Below are 19328 nucleotides of genomic sequence, written 5' to 3'. Positions count from 1 at the left end.
CACTGCAGACTTCTGGTTGCATGTGCCCAGTACTGACATAACTTCCTTTTGAAGTTATGTCAGTATTGTGCTTACTATACTGTACTGCATGTGCTGTACAATTTGTAGGTTTGCACTCGAAACAGCCTGGGGCGTTTTGAGAGAATCAAGAGGGATCTATTTATCACTTACTCATACAGGTACAAGCAGTGATGTTCTGCAGAGTGTGTGTGTGTGTGTGTGTGTGTGTGTGTGTGTGTGTGTGTGTGTGTGTGTGTGTGTGTGTGTGTGTGTGTGTGTGTGTGTGTGTTTGTGCACGGATCTGTGCACACACAACATGTTGACACAATGACGACCTGTTTCTGTAGCTGTAGTGCGATGGCAAGCGCATGATGTTGGTGTTCATTTTCTTCGTGACATGATGATTAGTTTGTATAAGAAAATAGTGCTTCTCTTGTCAACTTGTTGTTGGTAGCATGACTTTGTAGTCAACACAGCAGTGAAATGCTTATGCGTGCCACAGCGCGAGTACGGGTGTGCATCTGCGCCTTGGCGACACACACAGCCTTCATCAGAGTGTAACAATGAAAGCAAAATAGCAGATTTTAAAGGAGTGGCTTCAGTTACAAATTAACGATTGCCAGCTGGCATAAATAATCAGCTGACAACACAGATCCACAACAGATCTGTCACCTATCTGTCACTGAGGCCAGTGTAATCAATAAACCACGGACAGTACAAATATAACTAGAAAGGGGTGCTCCTCGGAGCACAGGTCTCCGCCAGGGCCCGCAAACATTGGTAGACAGTCATAGCCAATTGGAATGGGATCTGAAAATTCAGACTCGTACATCTTGATCGGATGACCTATAATGTCAACAACAATTGTGACAAGTTTTGGACAAAATAACAGGCCGTCGTGAAAAATGCAGGCCAGAGGTTGTTCCTAGGCCTCCCGGAAAGTTTCATGCGACTGATTCAGCGGTACCGGAAATTAACTCTTTAACTGCCAAAAACGGGAATTCCCGTCCGATGGCTCTATGGCTATCATGGCCACGGACGGAAATGACGAAATTATTAAAAATAAAAAATAAAAAAAAATTATATTTTTTTTTTTTGGGGTCTTTTTTGTTGTTGTTTATCTCAAAGGAACTAGGAGATAACGCTATCCAAAAAATTGCTGCTCCATTCACTTCAATGTTAAAAAACAAACGGAGGAAAAATGCACCTTTTTCCTGGCACTGGGACGACACAGTCTGAAATAAGTGTGGCAATGAAAGAGTTAAGGCAAGGCGAAAACATAGTCTCTTTGCCAGTTTTAATTCTCTCTTTTAACCCTCTAGAACCTGAACTATGAAGGAAGTCAGAAAATTCCAAAATTTTGAAAAGGGACACTTTATTGGGTCTTAACACATCGAGTGCCATAAACGGTCCGGACCGTTTTTGAGGATCCAAACGAGAAGTGCCGAAAACGGTCCGGACCGTTTTTGACCCAATTCTATTTTTATACGAGTGGCCCACGTGGGGCGCTAAAACGAAACTTTGACATCACCCAAGGAGTTTCTGAGAAGAAGAGGCTGGATGTGGCTCCATGTCAAAAATCCTTCCGGTCGGCGTTTTCAATGTTATCTCCTTGACTAAAAGCTTAATATCTCCATTTCTTTTTAACGTGGTGGAAACGAGCCGTTTTCGATCGGCGATCACGCTGCAATGGAGGATCACGTTGGAAATATTATTGTTCCAGGCGTTAGTCGGGACCCTCCGCCGTCTCGCACGCACGCTTTGTTTACATGAACTTCCGCGTCGGGGCTTCTACAGCACGAAACGTATAACGCAAGTGGATGGAAGAAATGCAGGCACTCAACGTATAATATTTAAATTAATAAACCTCTGGCACCCAATGTGTTAAAACATTTTTGATTTTGTTTTATTTTTTTAAACATTCCTTTGTATCATTTATTTGTTGTATCATATTTGATACAAGGGCTATTAAAAGGGGTATTTCAAGTCGGTTTTACTGCCTCCCCCTGGCCAGCCGGGGCGCCTGATGGAGGGGAAAGGAACTGGTTGGAATAACGTGTTCCTTCCACGCGCTACGTCCAACCAGGGAAACTCTCCCCTGTCAGGTTTTAAGAAGGTCAGTTAGCTCTCATGCATTGAAGGAGGCATGAGCTCGGCCCTGGCCTCCCTAGGTTGGCAGAGGGAGTGTAGTGCCCAGGATTACATAGAGATTGGCACTGGGTGTAAAAAATAGGGTTACAAAATCGTGGGATAAAATTTTGAAACAAAAAAAAAATCAAGTCGGTTTTAACATTACAAAAAAAACAAAAAACATTTATTTTAGACCTGTAGTATCAAATATGATACAAATCGTAAAGGACTATAGACCTGTAGTATCAAATATGATAAACACTTTTGACATCATAAAAAATAAACTCAAATGCTAAATTTTTAGAGCTCATAAGTGCATTCAAGTTATCCAACACTTATTTCAAAATATTAGTAAAGATATACTAGGAAAACGTACCCGAACTGCTTAAAAAATAATTGTTTGTTAGTAGTGCATCAACCTCTCCTGTTTAGTTGATGGCAGCCATTTTGGGTCAAACCACCTGAGGCTCTGTAACTACCTGCAGTGCAAATGGTATGGTCCAGGGGGAAGTGGGGATGTGTCAGATATGATACAACAGGTTCTTGGTCCAAGTATTCATTACACTGATTTATAAAAAAATCAGTGTAATGTGTGTATCATATATGATATGTTTGGCGTTATAGGGTTAAGTGTTTTTGCCAGGCCGGATGGCCTTCAGCGTCGCCGCGTTGTGACTTGTGAGCTTATAGATCTGTTATTTTTGACAAACTTTCCTCCCAGAATAGGGATGCTGGGGCTAAAGTTAGCAAAAAAAATTGTAGTAGTTCTTCCACCACTGCTGAAGAGCATGCAAGACAATACACAATAGTGGTGCAGTTTTATGATATGTCACTTCTCATACCAGAGGTTGAGGGTTTAAAGCTCATACTAGATGTTTTTCCATGTTTGTAGCTGGCTGTAATCTTTCACCGAAGAGCAATGGTTGACAATGGTCAAATACACACAAACGTTTTGTAGTGGTAAAAAAACTGTCAGACCTCTGTAAACCCTCCCCATGGCCTCATGGCAGTTGAAAGATGTCAAATTGACATATTTTTGCAACCTTGAATTTTGATAGATTTTTTAATGAAAAATCATTATGAAGGTTGTTGGTTCAAATTCACTCAGTGAAACATTTTCTTGTATGCTTATGTGATTAATTGACACTACAGTAATATACTGTACATGGCCATATGTGTGCTGTTGTGTCATAATTAACCGTGATCATCAGTAGGTGTATCTTGTTGATTCAGTCATTATGTCATTTCATCTTTTGACCTGTCAAATCTCCCTTCAACCGTAAATATGACCTCAAACATCTCATTGGTGAAAGTCCTGGTGGTGCGTTAATAAAGGAGAGGCATCACAATCCGAAGGTTGGGGGTCTTTGTAAGGCGAGGAGCATGGAGGCAGCCCACCTCAAGAGGGAGGAGATTAAGAAATGCACATATTAAGCAAAGTGATTTTTTATTCTTATTCTTTCTTATTATTTAAGCATTACATTTATTGTAATTTCCTGTTTCTTTCAGTTTTTTAAGTATTCAATTTTTTGTTATTTCCTATTAAATTAATGTTTTTGTTGTATTACTTTGACAGCTATTCTAGTTATTTAAGGCATTTGATAGAGCCTTTTGAGATAAGGTGTTTTTGTTTTTGTTTGACCTTTCATCAATTGTAGTTTTAGTTTTTTATTGATTGATGCATTTCAACCATCAATCATCTGTTTTGAACCAGACCAGTTTGATTTCATAGTTGTTCTAGTTGCTTATTAAGTTGTTGATGAGATTTGAACCTAGGACCTTCAATTTATACCCCTGACATTACTTCTTGTGTCACGCTGGCATGTAAGATGCAATTGAGAACAAAATACTTAAGGGTCAGTGATACAATGGGGTTGGCAAGATGACAAATTTAAAAATCATATAAGGACCATATTCTTCGCAAGTGGGTAAGTGCATTGTGTGTGTGTGTGTGTGTGTGTGTGTGTGTGTGTGTGTGTGTGTGTGTGTGTGTGTGTGTGTGTTTCTTGAAACTGCAATGATGGAGCGTGTACGATAAAACAATTTCACCCAGTTTTTTACACCTGTAAATCTGTGATGTGACAATAAAGTTGAGCTGTGTTGACTTTAACACACAGATGAGTGTTTACCTGAATACTCCGTTTTGCCAATCTCAGCGTAGACAGTGGCCAACAGCTCCAGGCTCCTGGCTGTTATGGGGTGGTCATTACCAAAGGTTCTCTGGTGGATCTTAGTGGCCTGTGAGACACATTATTATTAATGACTGGAGGTCATTAGGGTGGTGTTAAATGTTGAATCTGTTCAAAGAGCTGAAGTGCAGTGCAGTACAGCCCATACCTTTCCACTGTATTCCAAAGCAAGGTGGGGTCTGAAAGAAAAGGAAGATGAGAGGGTTCATTTATTTTTTGCTCTGTGTGTCTCCGTGGAGTCAAAATATTCTGCTGAAAGGAAAAGCAATCCATCACTCTCATAGGGTTCAATCCGGGTTACGAGATGAAATCTACCTCTGCTCTGGGCACCCGTGTTCAATTTAAACCCGCAAATACATCTTTTCAGAGAGGCCCACAAAGGATGACCTTAATTAAGCTTAGTGTTGCATGCTGCATTGTCAGTCAGGCATATCTATTTCAGTGTTTGGGGCAGAGCGGAATGACAAATCTAATCATACGTGTGCTGTGATTAGAGTGGGATGAGACCGCCGGCATTAGACCTGCCCTTATGGAGGAAGTGGAAACCTTCTCTCTCTGCCAGAACCAACTGTCCTAATCTTGCCTCCAGGGAGAATTACACAAAGGCATGGCGCTTACAGGTTTGTTTACTGGACTGTGCCCCACCACCAGCAGCCCTCTGCTCTTTGGGGTTAAGCTAGGTGAACACACTGGTATTGTAATGTGGCACGTTTAACAAGCACCAGCTGTTCTGCTCATATCTCCCGGCAGGTAGTGCCAGCCAGGGGCATTCATCACCCTCACGTGTGTGTATGGATGTAGAGCAAGATCTGTTTAGTGTGACAGATGTCAGCATCACTGCTCCAAAACTACACTTGTCTTCAATTAGTAATGGCCAGGTGTTGGTTTACACTGCTTCAGAAGGTCCTCGGAGGACATCCGATCGTCAAAGACAGAGAAGCCCTTCGCCAGCCCAAAGGACTTCCTACCACATTACTGAAAGATTCAGGAAGGATTACAACTTCCTGTCCACAAGAGAGGTTTGACTGCGGGCATGGAGGCATTAGCAATAATTAGCAACCAGCCCCTAAATAACAAAACACTATTTCTTACCACAATTCTTATACTCCTCTCTCTAGGAAATTAAAGAGCCGTAGCAAATTCCAGCTTGTCCTTATTTACCCAGAAACCCAAGACTCTGGGTACAGTCATGCACCCGCGGTACATCTCATTCAAGTTTAACTAGATTTCTTGCCTTGACGAATGACCGTGCCCGACCGGAACGCTCCACCCCTGCAACCTTCCGCCCTCCGCCACCCTTTCAGGCAATCAGGTTAAATGGCATTATCCCAACAATGACAACAGATGGATAAAAAAAAAGTGTGTGCATGTGTTATGGCCTAACAAAGTAGTCCTGCAACAGGAGACACCAGATCCAGTTAATGTGTTCTGCAGGCAACACTCGAAACTCAGATAGTGCACGGTGTCTCTTTTCTCCACCTCAACAGGGAAATTCAACTCTGCCTTTTTCACATGGTGACCAGAAATCAAACACTTGGTATGGGAGTTTAATGGGAGACAACAATTTCCATTCTGGTAAGGGGTGTGTACATGCATGTATGTGTGTGTGTGTGTGCGTGTGTGGCTGTGTGCATGTGTATGGGGCTGTGTGGGTGTGTGTGTGGCTGTGTGCGTGCGTGCGTGCGTGCGTGCGTGCGTGCGTGCGTGCGTGCGTGCGTGCGTGCGTGCGTGCGTGCGTGCGTGCGTGCGTGAATCAAGATGTTTTTTGTCACTAATTATACAGCAGGTACAAGTGGAAAAGTCCGGAAAAATACGGTGCTAAAACAACTTACAACAATAACAACAGTAATAAAATGTATGTGCATTGAGTATGACAAGGTTTGTGAGTATAAGCATTTGTGTGTGTATGTTTTTGGTTTTATGTTTTCAAAGGTAAAATTTGGTGAAAACAAACAAACAAAAACTAAAACTCCAATCTTCAAACAGGACAGAAAAGGTATGAACAACAGTCCACTGTTCAAAACATTTGGCATACAGGCTACAACTAAACAAAAACATACATAATATTGTTTTTATCTATATTGTATACTGTAGCTCAAATCTATTTCCAAAAATAGTCATCCTGAATAAGATCCACCCATATTGCACTCTCACATACAATAACACTGTTATACAATGTTATACAATGCTACCACTAACTCCCTTTAAACTTTGAAATGACAAATCCAACACGCCCCTAGAATAAACATTTTGTTTCACTTTAAATTAAACAAGCAGAACACTGTGCAAACACATCAGCTGGCCGATCGGAAGCGTCCTACCTTTTGCTCATGATGCAGAGCTGTGCCAGACGTTCCAGGTGCTGGGCCTGAGTCGCCTGCTCCGACTGTTCCTCTGGGGTGGTCCATCCTGCTGAGCCCAGCGTGGCCTCCTCGTGAGGCCCTGTTACACACACGCAGGGCATGGAGTCACAGTAAAAAAGTAAACCTTATCTCTCTCTATCTACCGAGTTTTTTTTTTTTAAAGAAAAAAGAAAGAAAAGCCTGCAGATCTGGCAATCTGCCCTGATTGGCAGAGCTGTGTGGTGATGCAAGTGAAGCCTGGACAGCAGAGCAGGGCCAACTGAGGACCGGAGACAAGAGACAAGAGGATATGGGAGTCAAACAACACACTCACCACGCCCACTAGAACTCTGTGACACACACACACACACACACACACACACTAGTGGTGGGAAAAAAAACGTTTGAACGAATCATTGCCGTGAACGTGAACGAAATTGTTCGTTCACTGAGATGATTTGTTCAAATGATTCGTTCACGTTCTCGTTCAGTAGCACTATTTTCTAGTGTTCAAAATGTACTTGAGTAAAAGTACAAAAGTATTGGCATAAAAATATACTTAAAGTACCAAAAGTAAAAGTACTAACATATTTGAAAATAGCCGATCTACAAGCTCACAACGCGTCGCCATGCGACGCGTTGTGAGCTCGTAGATCTGCTATTTTCAAATAGCCTAGGTATAAAATAGGGCTAAAGTGGTTAATGTATGTTTTATAATGGGTGTAAAACACCATCGCGAGAGCGTTTTTTTTACGTCGCCCATCCCCTCCCCCCGTCCTGTGTACGGGGGGAGGGGATGGGGGCATGCACAATAGCATGAACGTAACGGTTTCAGAAAGTGAACGAGCTCGTTCACATTCACGGCAATGAACTAGTTCTTTTGAAACGAACACACACACACAAACTAGCAGCAGCAACCACAGCCCATCAGGTGAGACCGCAGGCGAATTACTCTGCTCACTCCCACCCACACACCAAACCAAACACAACACACTTGCAGTCCAAACACACTGCACACGTACACAAAGACAATTATGGGTGGAGATGGAGAGAACTATTTCTCTGTCCTCATTCAAGCCCACCGGTAAACGATGGAAATAATATAAAGCAGACAGATGCTGGTGCCACAGCCAAAATTAAAGGAGAAATGAATTGCAAGAAATGGAATGGGCTGATATTTTGGCAAAGACACTGCAGAGTGAAATCATCTTACTGTGTATAACCTGTTGTAATATATTACTGGAGGTTTGACCTGTCCTTCACCCCAATATCTGTACTTAAATATACAGATTAATTATAGGTCTGTGTAAGCATGTGGAATATGCTTGTGGCGCCATGTGCTGCTTCATCAGGAGACTACAGGATCACATTTCTGAGGTACAACTCATCTGACATAAGTGTGTAATCATCATAATGTGCTGGCCTTCACCAGCATACAGGTAGAATTAGCATATTTCAGTGCAGGTACTGGGGTGCAGTCTACAAATGTAACCAAAATGTAACCCCTACAGGTCCATTTGATTACATTTGTACACTTTCAGAGTTAAACCCAGGATTCTACAGTGTGGCTGGTGAGCGAGCAGGATGCCAGCGTCCTGGGCGCTGCCTCTGGAGACGACCAGCATTCAATCCAAGGGAGTAGTGCTGAATCAGGGGCTTCAGTGTTCCGCGGTGCCATGCAGCGGCTAATGATATAACGCCGAGAGCAGCCATTTGTCTTCCACTACGTCTGTCTCCTAACTCCTCCACCCGGCCCACGCAAGAGCGGGCTGCTGCTGCCTCAGCAGCAGACGGAGGAAGAGGAAGAGGAAGAGGCAGCCGTCTGGAGAGGCAGCAGCAGGTGATGAATGGCTGGCTGCTTCTGCGAACGCTTGCTCAGAGCTCCGCCAGATTTACAGCAAATAAAGATGAACTGAGGTCAAAGCGGAGCTCTGTTCTGCTCACGGTGGAAACGGATGTGCTTTTCGCACCAACGGTATAGTGATCTACACTCTGTTGTATACAAGACCATCTGGAGTTTTGTTGACTCAGGTTACGTAGTCAGACGTGGGCAGCTTTCTTTTAGCGACACACCCTAGGTCAACATTTATACAGTTATGTAAATTCACACCTGTGAATTGGGCGATACAAGCACATCAGATCAGCTGTTAATCTTTTAGCAGCCTGATGGGGGTGAAGTGCCTTACTTGAACAATGGTTGTTAAGTGAACAGGGAGTGTATTCCTCAACGTCCCAGACCTGCTGATTCCAAACAACCAGCATTTAAACTCCCAACCCTATTTATGCAATACAAGGTAGACTACGCTGTGCTGCTATGGTCATTAAGTATCCATTGTACATTTTCTGTTGAGACCGTATTGTCCTGACACAACTGAATTTCTCTTACGGGATCAATAAAGATCTGTCTGTCTCTGTCTGTCTGTCTGTATGTCTGCCTAGATTGTAGACAAAAGAACAATAAAAAATAACCAGATCCAAGTTCAAACTATCACAGACTTATAGATCCTGTACTGTGTGCTCTCCATAAGCATCCATTACGGTAGAAAACATGCTAGTGTACTTGCCTGTGCTGCCCTGAAGGGCGGTGAGCTCAATCAGTGCCACCTCGTAGAACATTTTCTCAGCCTGGATGAACTGCAGGGCTTTCTCATCTGTTTATATGGGTGAAGGATCACTGTCGCTACAGGATTAGTTAGTTGTTGTTGTCACAAACAGACCTGTCGCCAGGCTTGTCATTCATACAATGTTTCATTGTTCTAGGTGTAAAACAGAAATGCAAGCTTTCATTGTCGGTGACTGTTGAGCCCCAAACTTGAGGTATGGATTTTTTTATACAAAGTTTAGCATGAAAGATAATTCATTTATGTGAATAAACTAATGGAAAGTCAAAACTCTATGGTCACCCATACATTCACCAACTATTGGCTAGCCTAGGCAAGTTTGGGGTTCAGTGTCTTACTAAAGGACACTTCGACTTGAAGCCAGGAAGAGCCAGGGAATCTTTCGGCACCTCTACTCCTGAGCCACAGCCACCTCTTTATCAACAATAAGCAAAGGAGTTACATACAATTTGAATGCAACCAACCTTGTACGTGCAACTGGGTTTATTACAGGGGTGACCAGTCAAGTCTAGTTTCTATTTCTAACCAGTATGATAAAGATGAAGATCATTTGGACGCAATAGCTAACACAAACACTGAATGAGTAAATAAAGTCCTTCTGATATTGATGGTCAATAGAGCAACTAAAGGTTTTAATTCTTGATGACATCATTGATCACACCATTACATGGTTTCTAGCTTAAAGGTTCGATGACATTCATTTTCACTTTTTTTATTTTTTATGTTTTTTGGGGGGTTTTATGACCTCAATTACACCCAAAAAATCTGAACTTTGAACATTCAGTGGATTTTCTGTGGTCTGGGGTTTTCTGAATAATAAGGCTGAAAAGTAATCTGAGCTTGGCCCTTCGACAGTGAGGTCACAGTCAATTAATCCCGCCCACTCTCCTCCTCGCCCCTCCCCTCCCCTATCCTTTCCTTTGGGGGGGGCGGAGCAGAGGCGATGATTGACAGGCAAAATCCCTCACCAGCGACACCCGCAGGCAAAGATTTCTTTTTTCATTGCAGATGAAAAGGCTTTAGAAATGTGAGACAAAAACACCTACAGTGAATCACTGGAGTGGAATTTTCAGTTAAAACTTTTTGTACACGTTTGAAGGACCAGGACAAAGACTCTGAATGTGGTGTAAACATGAATGTCATGATACCTTTAAGGAGAGAGCTGTCCACAAATATTGAATGAACATTCAATAAGTATTAGAAAAGCATTTATTGTCTGTAATAATAATGTAATTAGGAATCCAATTTACAAGATACATTCTGAAATGGATTAGGTTTGTCTTTTTACTTTGTAAATTCTTTTGGATTTATCTCAATTGCAACTATTTTGCAGTGTTTTTATTTTTTTATTTTCCATAAAAGGATACAACTTTTCAAAGCCACTAAAAATAGAGCTTGTTTATTGTCTCAAAGGCTTTCCGCATACAGAGAACACCTCCCGCTGTAAAGTGACACCATTTAGACTTGACAGGTGAACTTAAAGACCACTGGCACAGACAATAGGCTTAAAATAAACACTCTGCTGCCTGCCTGTCCTATTTAACGGCAGGCCTCTTGCACATGTAAAGAAGAGTAAATTCTATCTTTAGTGATTCCATGTCCTTCACTGTCTTATTTTAGTAGCTCAATTAAACTTCAATTCAGCAGAATAGTATCCAACAGGGCTTTCGGCCAGATCCATGCTAAAATTAAGGAGTTGAGAGCTTTCCACTAGTCCCCACCAGGAGACCACAGAAGTGAGAACCGTAACAGCTGGTTTATGTCATCTTGCCACCAGGACGGTCGTCCAAAAGTGCTGTACAGTGCAGACCTCATTAAAAGGAATAGTACAAAAGAGCCAGGCTATATCATCCATGTAGAGCAACAGACCTACCTTGAGCTAATGAAAAGAATGACAAACCTTGCAAAAAAAAAAAAAAAAAAAAAATTAATTTGTTAATATGTTAATCCTTGTGTTGTAACACCCACCTCAACACAATTCTTTATGTACTTTTGTTTGTATTTTTTTAATTTTTTTCATTTCATTCTATTTTTGTGTCTTTCTCATATTTGTCTTTTTGTTCTTTGAATTTTCTACCTGGAAAAATTATAAAACATTTACAAAAAAAGGTGTTGCTGCTGGTGAGTAATGCCAAACAGTAGAGCCATGAAGGCAGAGGGATGCAGAATGACTGTAAATAAAGCAAATAAAGCAATAGCCAGCACTCCAAAGTCCTTCTGGTACTTTTAATTCATATGCAAAGCACGGACAATCAATAGTCATGCTGAATGACTATTGATAGCCATTGACCGTATTGTCACGTGGCCATTTTGTTCTTACGTCATATGCAAGCAGTGGGAACCCCCACCTCAATGAGGTATATACAAGTTCAACTGTTATGATATGTACAATTAAACAGGTGGGCACATATAAAATACATAAAATGGTAGATTTGACAGTCAGATCTGGCCCATTTCATTATATGAAGAAAAATATTTTGTCCCCCTTTGTTTTTGCCTCTAGGGGCACCCCCTCCTGTTAGCAGAATCTGTCTTGAGAGATTACATGTAGCCAGATGATCGAGATCTCCGCCTACCATTCAATGTCCAGTAGTTGCTAGAACAGCTGCGAAAACAGCCTCTAACCTACAGCTTTGAAAAACAATCCACCCTACAGTCTTTGCATTGGTGCTGGAATGCAGTTAAAGAGGAATACCACTCATTTTCAACATTGAACCATGTCATAATATACCTTAGAGCTGTTGTGTGGAAATAAGAAAAAAGTCCCCCCCCCCTTCTATGTCGCCTAGAACTGGAGAATTGATTGTTGGGGTCATGTGATCAGTGACATACGGAAGGTGTACTCTTTGGCCCACCCTCTAGGCTGCTGTATTCACTAGAATGGTGAATTTCACTTCCAGCTGAAACAGTGCGACTTGAATATAAAGTTAAGACTTGTTTGAGCATTTTCAGCCAATTGATTTCTATTATCTACAAGTACAATGTCTTGTGAAATGTGATATGTAACCATATGCCATTATAAACTACTACAAGTCGCACTGGTTCAGTTGGAAGTGAGATTCCCCATTCTAGTGAATGAGGCAGCCTAGAAGGCGGGCCAAAGAGTACACCTTCCGTATGTCACTGATCACATGACCCCAACAATCGATTCTCCAGTTCTAGGCAACACAGAAGGGGGGGGGGGGACTTTTTTCTTATTTCCAGACAACAGCTCTAAGGTATATTGGTTCAATGTTGAAAATGAGTGGTATTCCCCTTTAAGCTAACTTACTACATTGAATGATGTCACTAGATGTATCAGTAGGCGGAGATCTCTGATCATCTGACTACGCGAGACAACAAAATAATACACACACTAGAGTACACACAGTATTATACAGAGTTATTTTGAGCAAATCCTCCTGAGGGAGTAATTGTAGTATCATTAGAAATGCACTGAATCTGTGTCAGTGGCTGGGAGCAATCAGTGTCTGGGGGGAGTCACCTGGCAGCAAGGACTACAAGGTGAGTATGAACAGAACTATATGGAGGATTGGATTAGAAACAACAGCAGCTATCAAAGGTCAGAACAGCGAAGAGGTACTCCAGCTGGCTGCTTTGATATTTTTAGCCTGGCGTGAAAACAACAACCAAGGCAATGAGCTACTGTAATCTTTCTTTTATTTGAGATCAAAGTCGAATTGACAGATCAATGTACTGCCCCTGAAACAGACATCAATAAACACTCACCAGCCAAGTGAGAGCCTTTTTGGCTCAGGACAAAGGTCACTTCAAGATACTGCCAGTTCTGATAGCAGCCCTGCAGACTTTAAGCCATAATGACACTTCCAATATCAGCCTCACTCAATGCGTTCATGTGGATCAAAGCCAGTATGTCAGCACAAGGTATGATTACACCCACCAGGTCATGTGAAATTCTCACTTAAAACCTATATACTTCTTCGACCATAGTCCCCCAGGGGTCTATAATAGGCATGCACCTTTCGCCCCTCTACATTAAATCTCTTTGCCAAAAACAGCTGATCTACAAGCTCGCAGCATAACACGTTGTGAGCTTCAGCGTGTTACGTGTCAACATCTGCAGATATCTTCTGCAAATGTTTACCCCAGAATAGGGATGCTAGGGTTAAACCCAGACACATTGGTGCTATGTCATTGTTCCGACGGCGCATTATTCCGGTGGCGCGTTGGTCCGACTCGCCCCATTACTAACAAAATCCCTAACCACGCGTGAAGCCACGTAGTCGGAGTAATGGGATGTCGGACTTATGGGCAGTTCCCGACACATCAACATTAAAATGATGCTACAAACACTTTAGTTATACAATCTCAGTTCCTGTGAGACAAATTCCCATCCCATTTGTCTCTTGTTACAGCACACTGACCGTTAACCTGTCTCCCTAGACGACAGTCACAAAGGCCACAATATAACTGGCCAAGCTTGTCTTTTGCTCATGAGAACTGTTGTTGTCGACAATACAATGAAACGTCCTATGGTGCGCAATGACAATTGATCATGTAATTTCAGTCTTTGCTATAAAAGTAATGAATAAATAATGGTTTAGGAATAATTTCTTGAATCTGAACAATGTTGAGGTTTGACATAAACTCTTCATGAATTCTTATTTACTCATTACATCAAATATTTGTTTTAAACACTTCTCTGCATTCACAGACCCTCTAAATGTAATACATCCATGTACTGTAGCGTGCAGTTAAATTAAATTTTATGGCTGTAACATTACACTAAAAGTAAAAGAATGTAACATAGTACTTTACGACACTCATACAACGCCACCAGGGACATGACATGACACCATTCCATCATTTACTATTCATAATGTCACTGTCAGAAGACTTAATCTAGCCATGATAAACGAGGCTCTTCAGTTGATAGGTCCTCACTCTGAGAGGGGCCTATTGATGAAGTGAAGCCTAGCAAATCGACCTATTTTGGGAGAGATGGGTAGTGAAGGGCATAGTCTCAACTCAGATAGATAACATGAGCTGGCGCGTAAAGTGTTGCAGCAGTGTCTCAGTATCGGGGACCAGAGACACGGGGGTTATATATCCCGAAACGTGACACCTCACTATTCTCTCCACGATGCCCTCCACTGCCGTGGTCCATCGAAACAATGCGGAGGCGACGCGAAATGAAGGCAGCGCATTAACCCATTCACACCGGGAACGCATCTCTGTCATTTTAGATGTCTTTGGCTATTTTAGAAGAATCGTGAAAATGTGTGCAAATCTTTGAATATATATATTTTTTAATTTGTCAAATATTTTGCTCCAGGGACCTCCAGAAGCAAAGTTAAAAATGTTGTTTCCAAAAATATATGTATTCAAAGATGTGCACAAATGTTCAAGACTGTTCAAAAATCTAGCAGATCTACAAGCTCGTAGCGGGGCACACGGTGCCGCGCTATGAGCTTGTAGATCTGCTATTTTTGAATAGCCCAAAGTATAAAATAATGGTTATAGCTAAAAATCTAAAAATGACGCACATATATGCATTCCCGGATTGAATGGATTATACAGGTTAATGAGAGCTCACACCCGCGCAGTGCTGCACAGAGATAAGGACTCAGGAATCCTCTTAAGAGATATAGGCACACAGCTTGAGCTCCTCAGAAAACCATTAGGCACTCTGGTAGAAAATGTGTTATTATAGAACACACACACACACACACACACACACACACACACACACACACACACACACACACACACACACACACACACACACACACACACACACACACACACACACACACACACACACACACACACACACACACACACACACACACACACACACACACACAGTTTACTCTATTTTCTATTAGGTTCCACACCACTCACTTTTGTGCTGGCATTCACCATGCCCGCTCCTGCTGGCGATGCTTTCAGCGTTAGCCTCACTGAAAGAGACTTGTAATTCTATAGTTGGCCTGGTTTGCTAGCACTCACAGGCCTCAGGGGAGGCTGAAAGCAAAAGTGAAGAAAATGCTCACATACTGTAAAGAATGACAGAGATAAAGTGGACCTCCACTCCCGGAGAAAAAGGATACAATTCTTTTCTGCGATGAAGAGTTCCGCAATCTGTAAATCACAAAAACAAACGTTGGACATGCACATGGGAAAAAATGTTTAATAATTTCCTGTATCGTTCTCAATCCTGTAGGACTACTGTACAGTATAATATTGTCGGGCAGAAACCTTGCATCTCCATATTTCATCTTTTTATGTTTTTTCATAAATTAATGGCCCATTTTATACTTTGTTGTATGACCGTATCGCACAAAAGTGCAAAAATAGCCAATCTACAGTACAAGCCTAACAGATATACTGTAGATCAGCCATTACAGCATCTTGTAAGTAAGTAGCCTTGGGAAACAATGGTTCCCGAGCCATGTGGCCCATACAGTAGGTCAGGAGCCCATCTCCTGTTTCTGTAGCATGAGGCAGCGTGATGTACAAGTACACCCCCTGGTAATGATGTACAAGTACACCCCCTGGACATGATGCCAGTCACGTCGCAGGGACTACCCCAATCTAATTCTTTATGCTGAGTGCCAAGCAGGAAGGCATTGGGTACCATTTTTACGTTTTTTTGCCTATTACGACATGCCCAAAATAGGGATGACAGGTTGAAAGTGGTTAAGTCTGTTTGTGGATTTTATAAATATTTAACCAATGAAAATTATAAAAAAAATAGCTTGTGAAAAAAATATGATGTAATAATTGGAAACATTGGAACACAGGTTCTTTTCCTGAAAACATTTCCTGAAAAGTAACAGTTTTGAACATACAATACAAGGTTTCTACCCGACAGCAATGATATGTGTGAAGCTATTAGCAGGCAAAGCAAGCTTAAGCTTTCTTCCTCTCCCCCTGGGTCTGGTCAACATCATGCCATGCATTCCAGTGCTCTGGAGTAAAGGCTATGTTTTGATATTTGGGATATTTCTGCAGAGGATTTAAATAGGAGTTACAACAATGTAGCCGTTGCAAAATAACACCGGCAATAAAATGAACTAAGCCTATGGCCTAACACGGAAATGCCAATACATTCATGGCCATGACATCAGGCCATGACATCAAACCATGAAACAAAACTCCATAAGCTTGGACACAGAGCACAGACAACACTGCAAGTCTCCAATGAGCATAGATACTACTATGTATGAATGCTGTGTAGTGTTTGCTAACAATGGGACAGTGACAGTGATAGTGGTGCATCAGATAGCTCATTTAGCAGTAATGATCACACTATCAGTCACACAGAGGACATGACTCAAATGAGCAGCGTTCTACAGTATATGAACAACCTGCATACTGTTGAAACTGTACATGTCACATTTGACATTGATATTAGAGATGTCAAGGTTGAACATATAATCTGTGCTTTTCAATCTCTGCTTTCATGCTAACTGTACAATATGTGCTAAATGATGTCACATTAAATGAGAAAAACTGAATTAACAAACGTGCACTAGTGCACTAGGTGCATTTATATAGCGTCATTCTCCAGAGTGCTGAACAGTGTGCATTACATTCACCCATTCATACATTAAATGAGCTAATGTGTACAATTCAAACGTATTGTACATGTGTGATGGACATGTATTAACATGTACTGTATGGTAGTTTGTGTGTGTGTGTGCGTGCGCGTGTGCGTGCGTGTGTGTATCAGAGGCAGAGAGAGAATGAGAGGGACAAATAGTGTGTGGGTATACAGTATGTGGTGCGTGTGTGTGTGTGTGTGTGTGTGTGTGTGTGTGTGTGTGTGTGTGTGTGTGTGTGTGTGTGTGTGTGTGTGTGTGTGTGTGTGTGTGCATGTGCGCTCGCACGTGCGCATGCATGCACATGCACATGTGTCTATGCATACACGTGTGTGTCTATGCATACACGTGTGTGTGTGTGTGTGTGTGTGTGTGTGTGTGTGTGTGTGTGTGTGTGTGTGTGTGTGTGTGTGTGTGTGTGTGTGTGTGTGTGTGTGTGTGTGTGTGTGTGTGTGTGTGGTGTGTGTATTGCTGCTGGCTCACCTGGTGAAGACAATTGGGCAGAGAGGTAAAGCTCTGCACATGGGTGAGTCCCAGCAGGGAGCTGAGGAAGCAGTGGAGAGCGGCCTGATACTCCCCCTGCTGCTGAAGCTGCTGTCCCAGCTCAAACAGGCCCTCCCTCCCCCCGCCTAGCATCCCCAGTCCCAACCAGAGGCAGCTCTGCCTCCCATCGGAGCTCCGCCGGGCCGAGGACAAACGTTCCTCTCACCTCGCCACTCCACTGAAGCGCCACAGGCAGGGTGGGAAACACAGAGAGAGAACGAGAGAGATTAAAAGAATCCGTGGCTCACGTGTGTGCAACCAAACACAGACGAGGAGGAGTCGGAGGAGAAGTGCACAGAGCGCCGCTCTTAGCTTCCGTCTCTCTCCAGAGTAAAGTCAAGGACAGGTGGCAAGGAGCGAGCTGTGAGAGAGAGAGAGAGAGAGAGAGAGAGAGAGAGAGAGAGAGAGAGAGAGAGAGAGAGAGAGAGACACTCACAGAGCACATTTCCCCTCCCCTCCCTCCCTCCATCCCCTCACAGGCTGCATTAGGAAAGGAGGAGAGGGGAAGTCAGAGGGGATTTGTTCTGTGAATGGCAGGGCTCTGGTCCAATCGCAGCTCTGCTAGCATACAGTAGCTCAGTCAGCATGTGCAGAGCCCCGGCATGCAGGAAATGGGTACAGGCTGTTGAGTGAGCTCTGACTCTCTCTCTCTCCACTCTTTATACATGCAAACTGCAATGCTTTATGGATGGCTTGCCTTCTAAACTGCTAATGGACTGCAGCGCTACGACTTAAAACATACGTCATCACATACAGTATCTTCCTACGATCATATGATTTTGTTTCATTTGATCTAATTTCAGCCGGTGCCTTGACCCAATTCTTCCCCGGAAATGAATATTCAAAGAGCTGTGCATATTATGCTCATTCATTACTGTGAGGGCAAAATGTACTTTTACTATCCTACTTATGGTTCATGGACGAGAGAATGGGCAGCTTAGAATTATGCACCAACCCTTAATGTTTAACAAGCAGTCTAGAATAAATGCTGTGTGAGCATGTTTTCCACAGTAATATCAGCACAGGGAGACCAGTGGCTTGTATTAATGTGATAAAGCGAGGCAGACAGCGGTTGCAGATGCAGTCATTAGAAACCGCACAGTTCGCTTCTCACTATTCAAACAAGGACAACAAATATTTATCCACGAGGAGCACCACTGCCTTCGGATGTTTGCATACTTCCTTTCACACTCTGCTAATCAACGTTGGGGTGGAGGACAATCTGTGACTGGGCAACGTGAGAGGGGAGAGATATGGCCACATCGTCCAGTCCGGAGATGATTCAGATGATTAAAGGAAGTTCTTGATGGAGTCTCCCAGAGCTGGACTGTCATCCTCCATGCCTCTGTGCACCTCCCACTCACTCTCTCTCACACACACACACACACACACACACACACACACACACACACACACACACACACACACACACACACACACACACACACACACACACACACACACACACACACACACACACACACACACACACACACTCTCTCTGGGAGGAAATGAATGTGGTAACACAAACCAAATGGACAGAGTCAGTCTCCATTAGTGTCCGATTCACCTGGCTGAGCAGGACGGGATTTTAATGGCTGTGAATGCCAGCGCACCGGGGATCAGAGAGCAACAACACTGCAGTGGCAGGTCAGACTCAGGGACCTGGGAAAGTGTTCATTGTGGACTAATGGCATCGGGGGCATCCGTGGGATTTGATTATGCTAATGCAGGACACTGCTCGCAGTCCACCCAGAGGAAGGTGATGCTCCTCCCTTTACTGCCATGTCAACAGAGTAGAGTAAAGAGCCGGCATGTCGAGAGAAAAAGAATCAAAGTCGTAGGTTGTGATTGTGATGGAGGAATACTGGTTCTTAACTGACCATATTCACAAGAATAGAATGTAAAGGGACGACAGAGGGTTCCATCTCCTCA

The 19328-nt window shown here is 42.8% G+C and overlaps 1 protein-coding gene across 1 annotated transcript in view; it reads right to left on the bottom strand.

Annotated features, from left to right (window-relative positions):
• cUnh14orf180 (chromosome Un C14orf180 homolog) overlaps window positions 1-17728 on the bottom strand; it is a 29113-nt gene extending 11385 nt beyond the window's left edge. Inside the window, exons 1-6 of the mRNA XM_080414509.1 lie at window positions 17334-17728; window positions 15357-15387; window positions 9226-9312; window positions 6641-6761; window positions 4468-4498; window positions 4260-4368 (exon numbers count right to left, since the gene is read on the bottom strand). Coding sequence (XP_080270635.1) covers window positions 4260-4368; window positions 4468-4498; window positions 6641-6761; window positions 9226-9312; window positions 15357-15387; window positions 17334-17486 — 532 coding nt within the window. The 5' untranslated portion in view covers window positions 17487-17728. The remainder of the gene's footprint in view (window positions 1-4259; window positions 4369-4467; window positions 4499-6640; window positions 6762-9225; window positions 9313-15356; window positions 15388-17333) is intronic.
• Between the last annotated feature and the right edge of the window lie 1600 nt (window positions 17729-19328).

The sequence above is a fragment of the Gymnoscopelus braueri genome, assembly GCF_963280865.1.
Source record: "Gymnoscopelus braueri genome assembly, chromosome: 19".
NCBI classification, from domain to species: domain Eukaryota; kingdom Metazoa; phylum Chordata; class Actinopteri; order Myctophiformes; family Myctophidae; genus Gymnoscopelus; species Gymnoscopelus braueri.
This window is presented reverse-complemented; position numbering and strand designations above follow the sequence as displayed.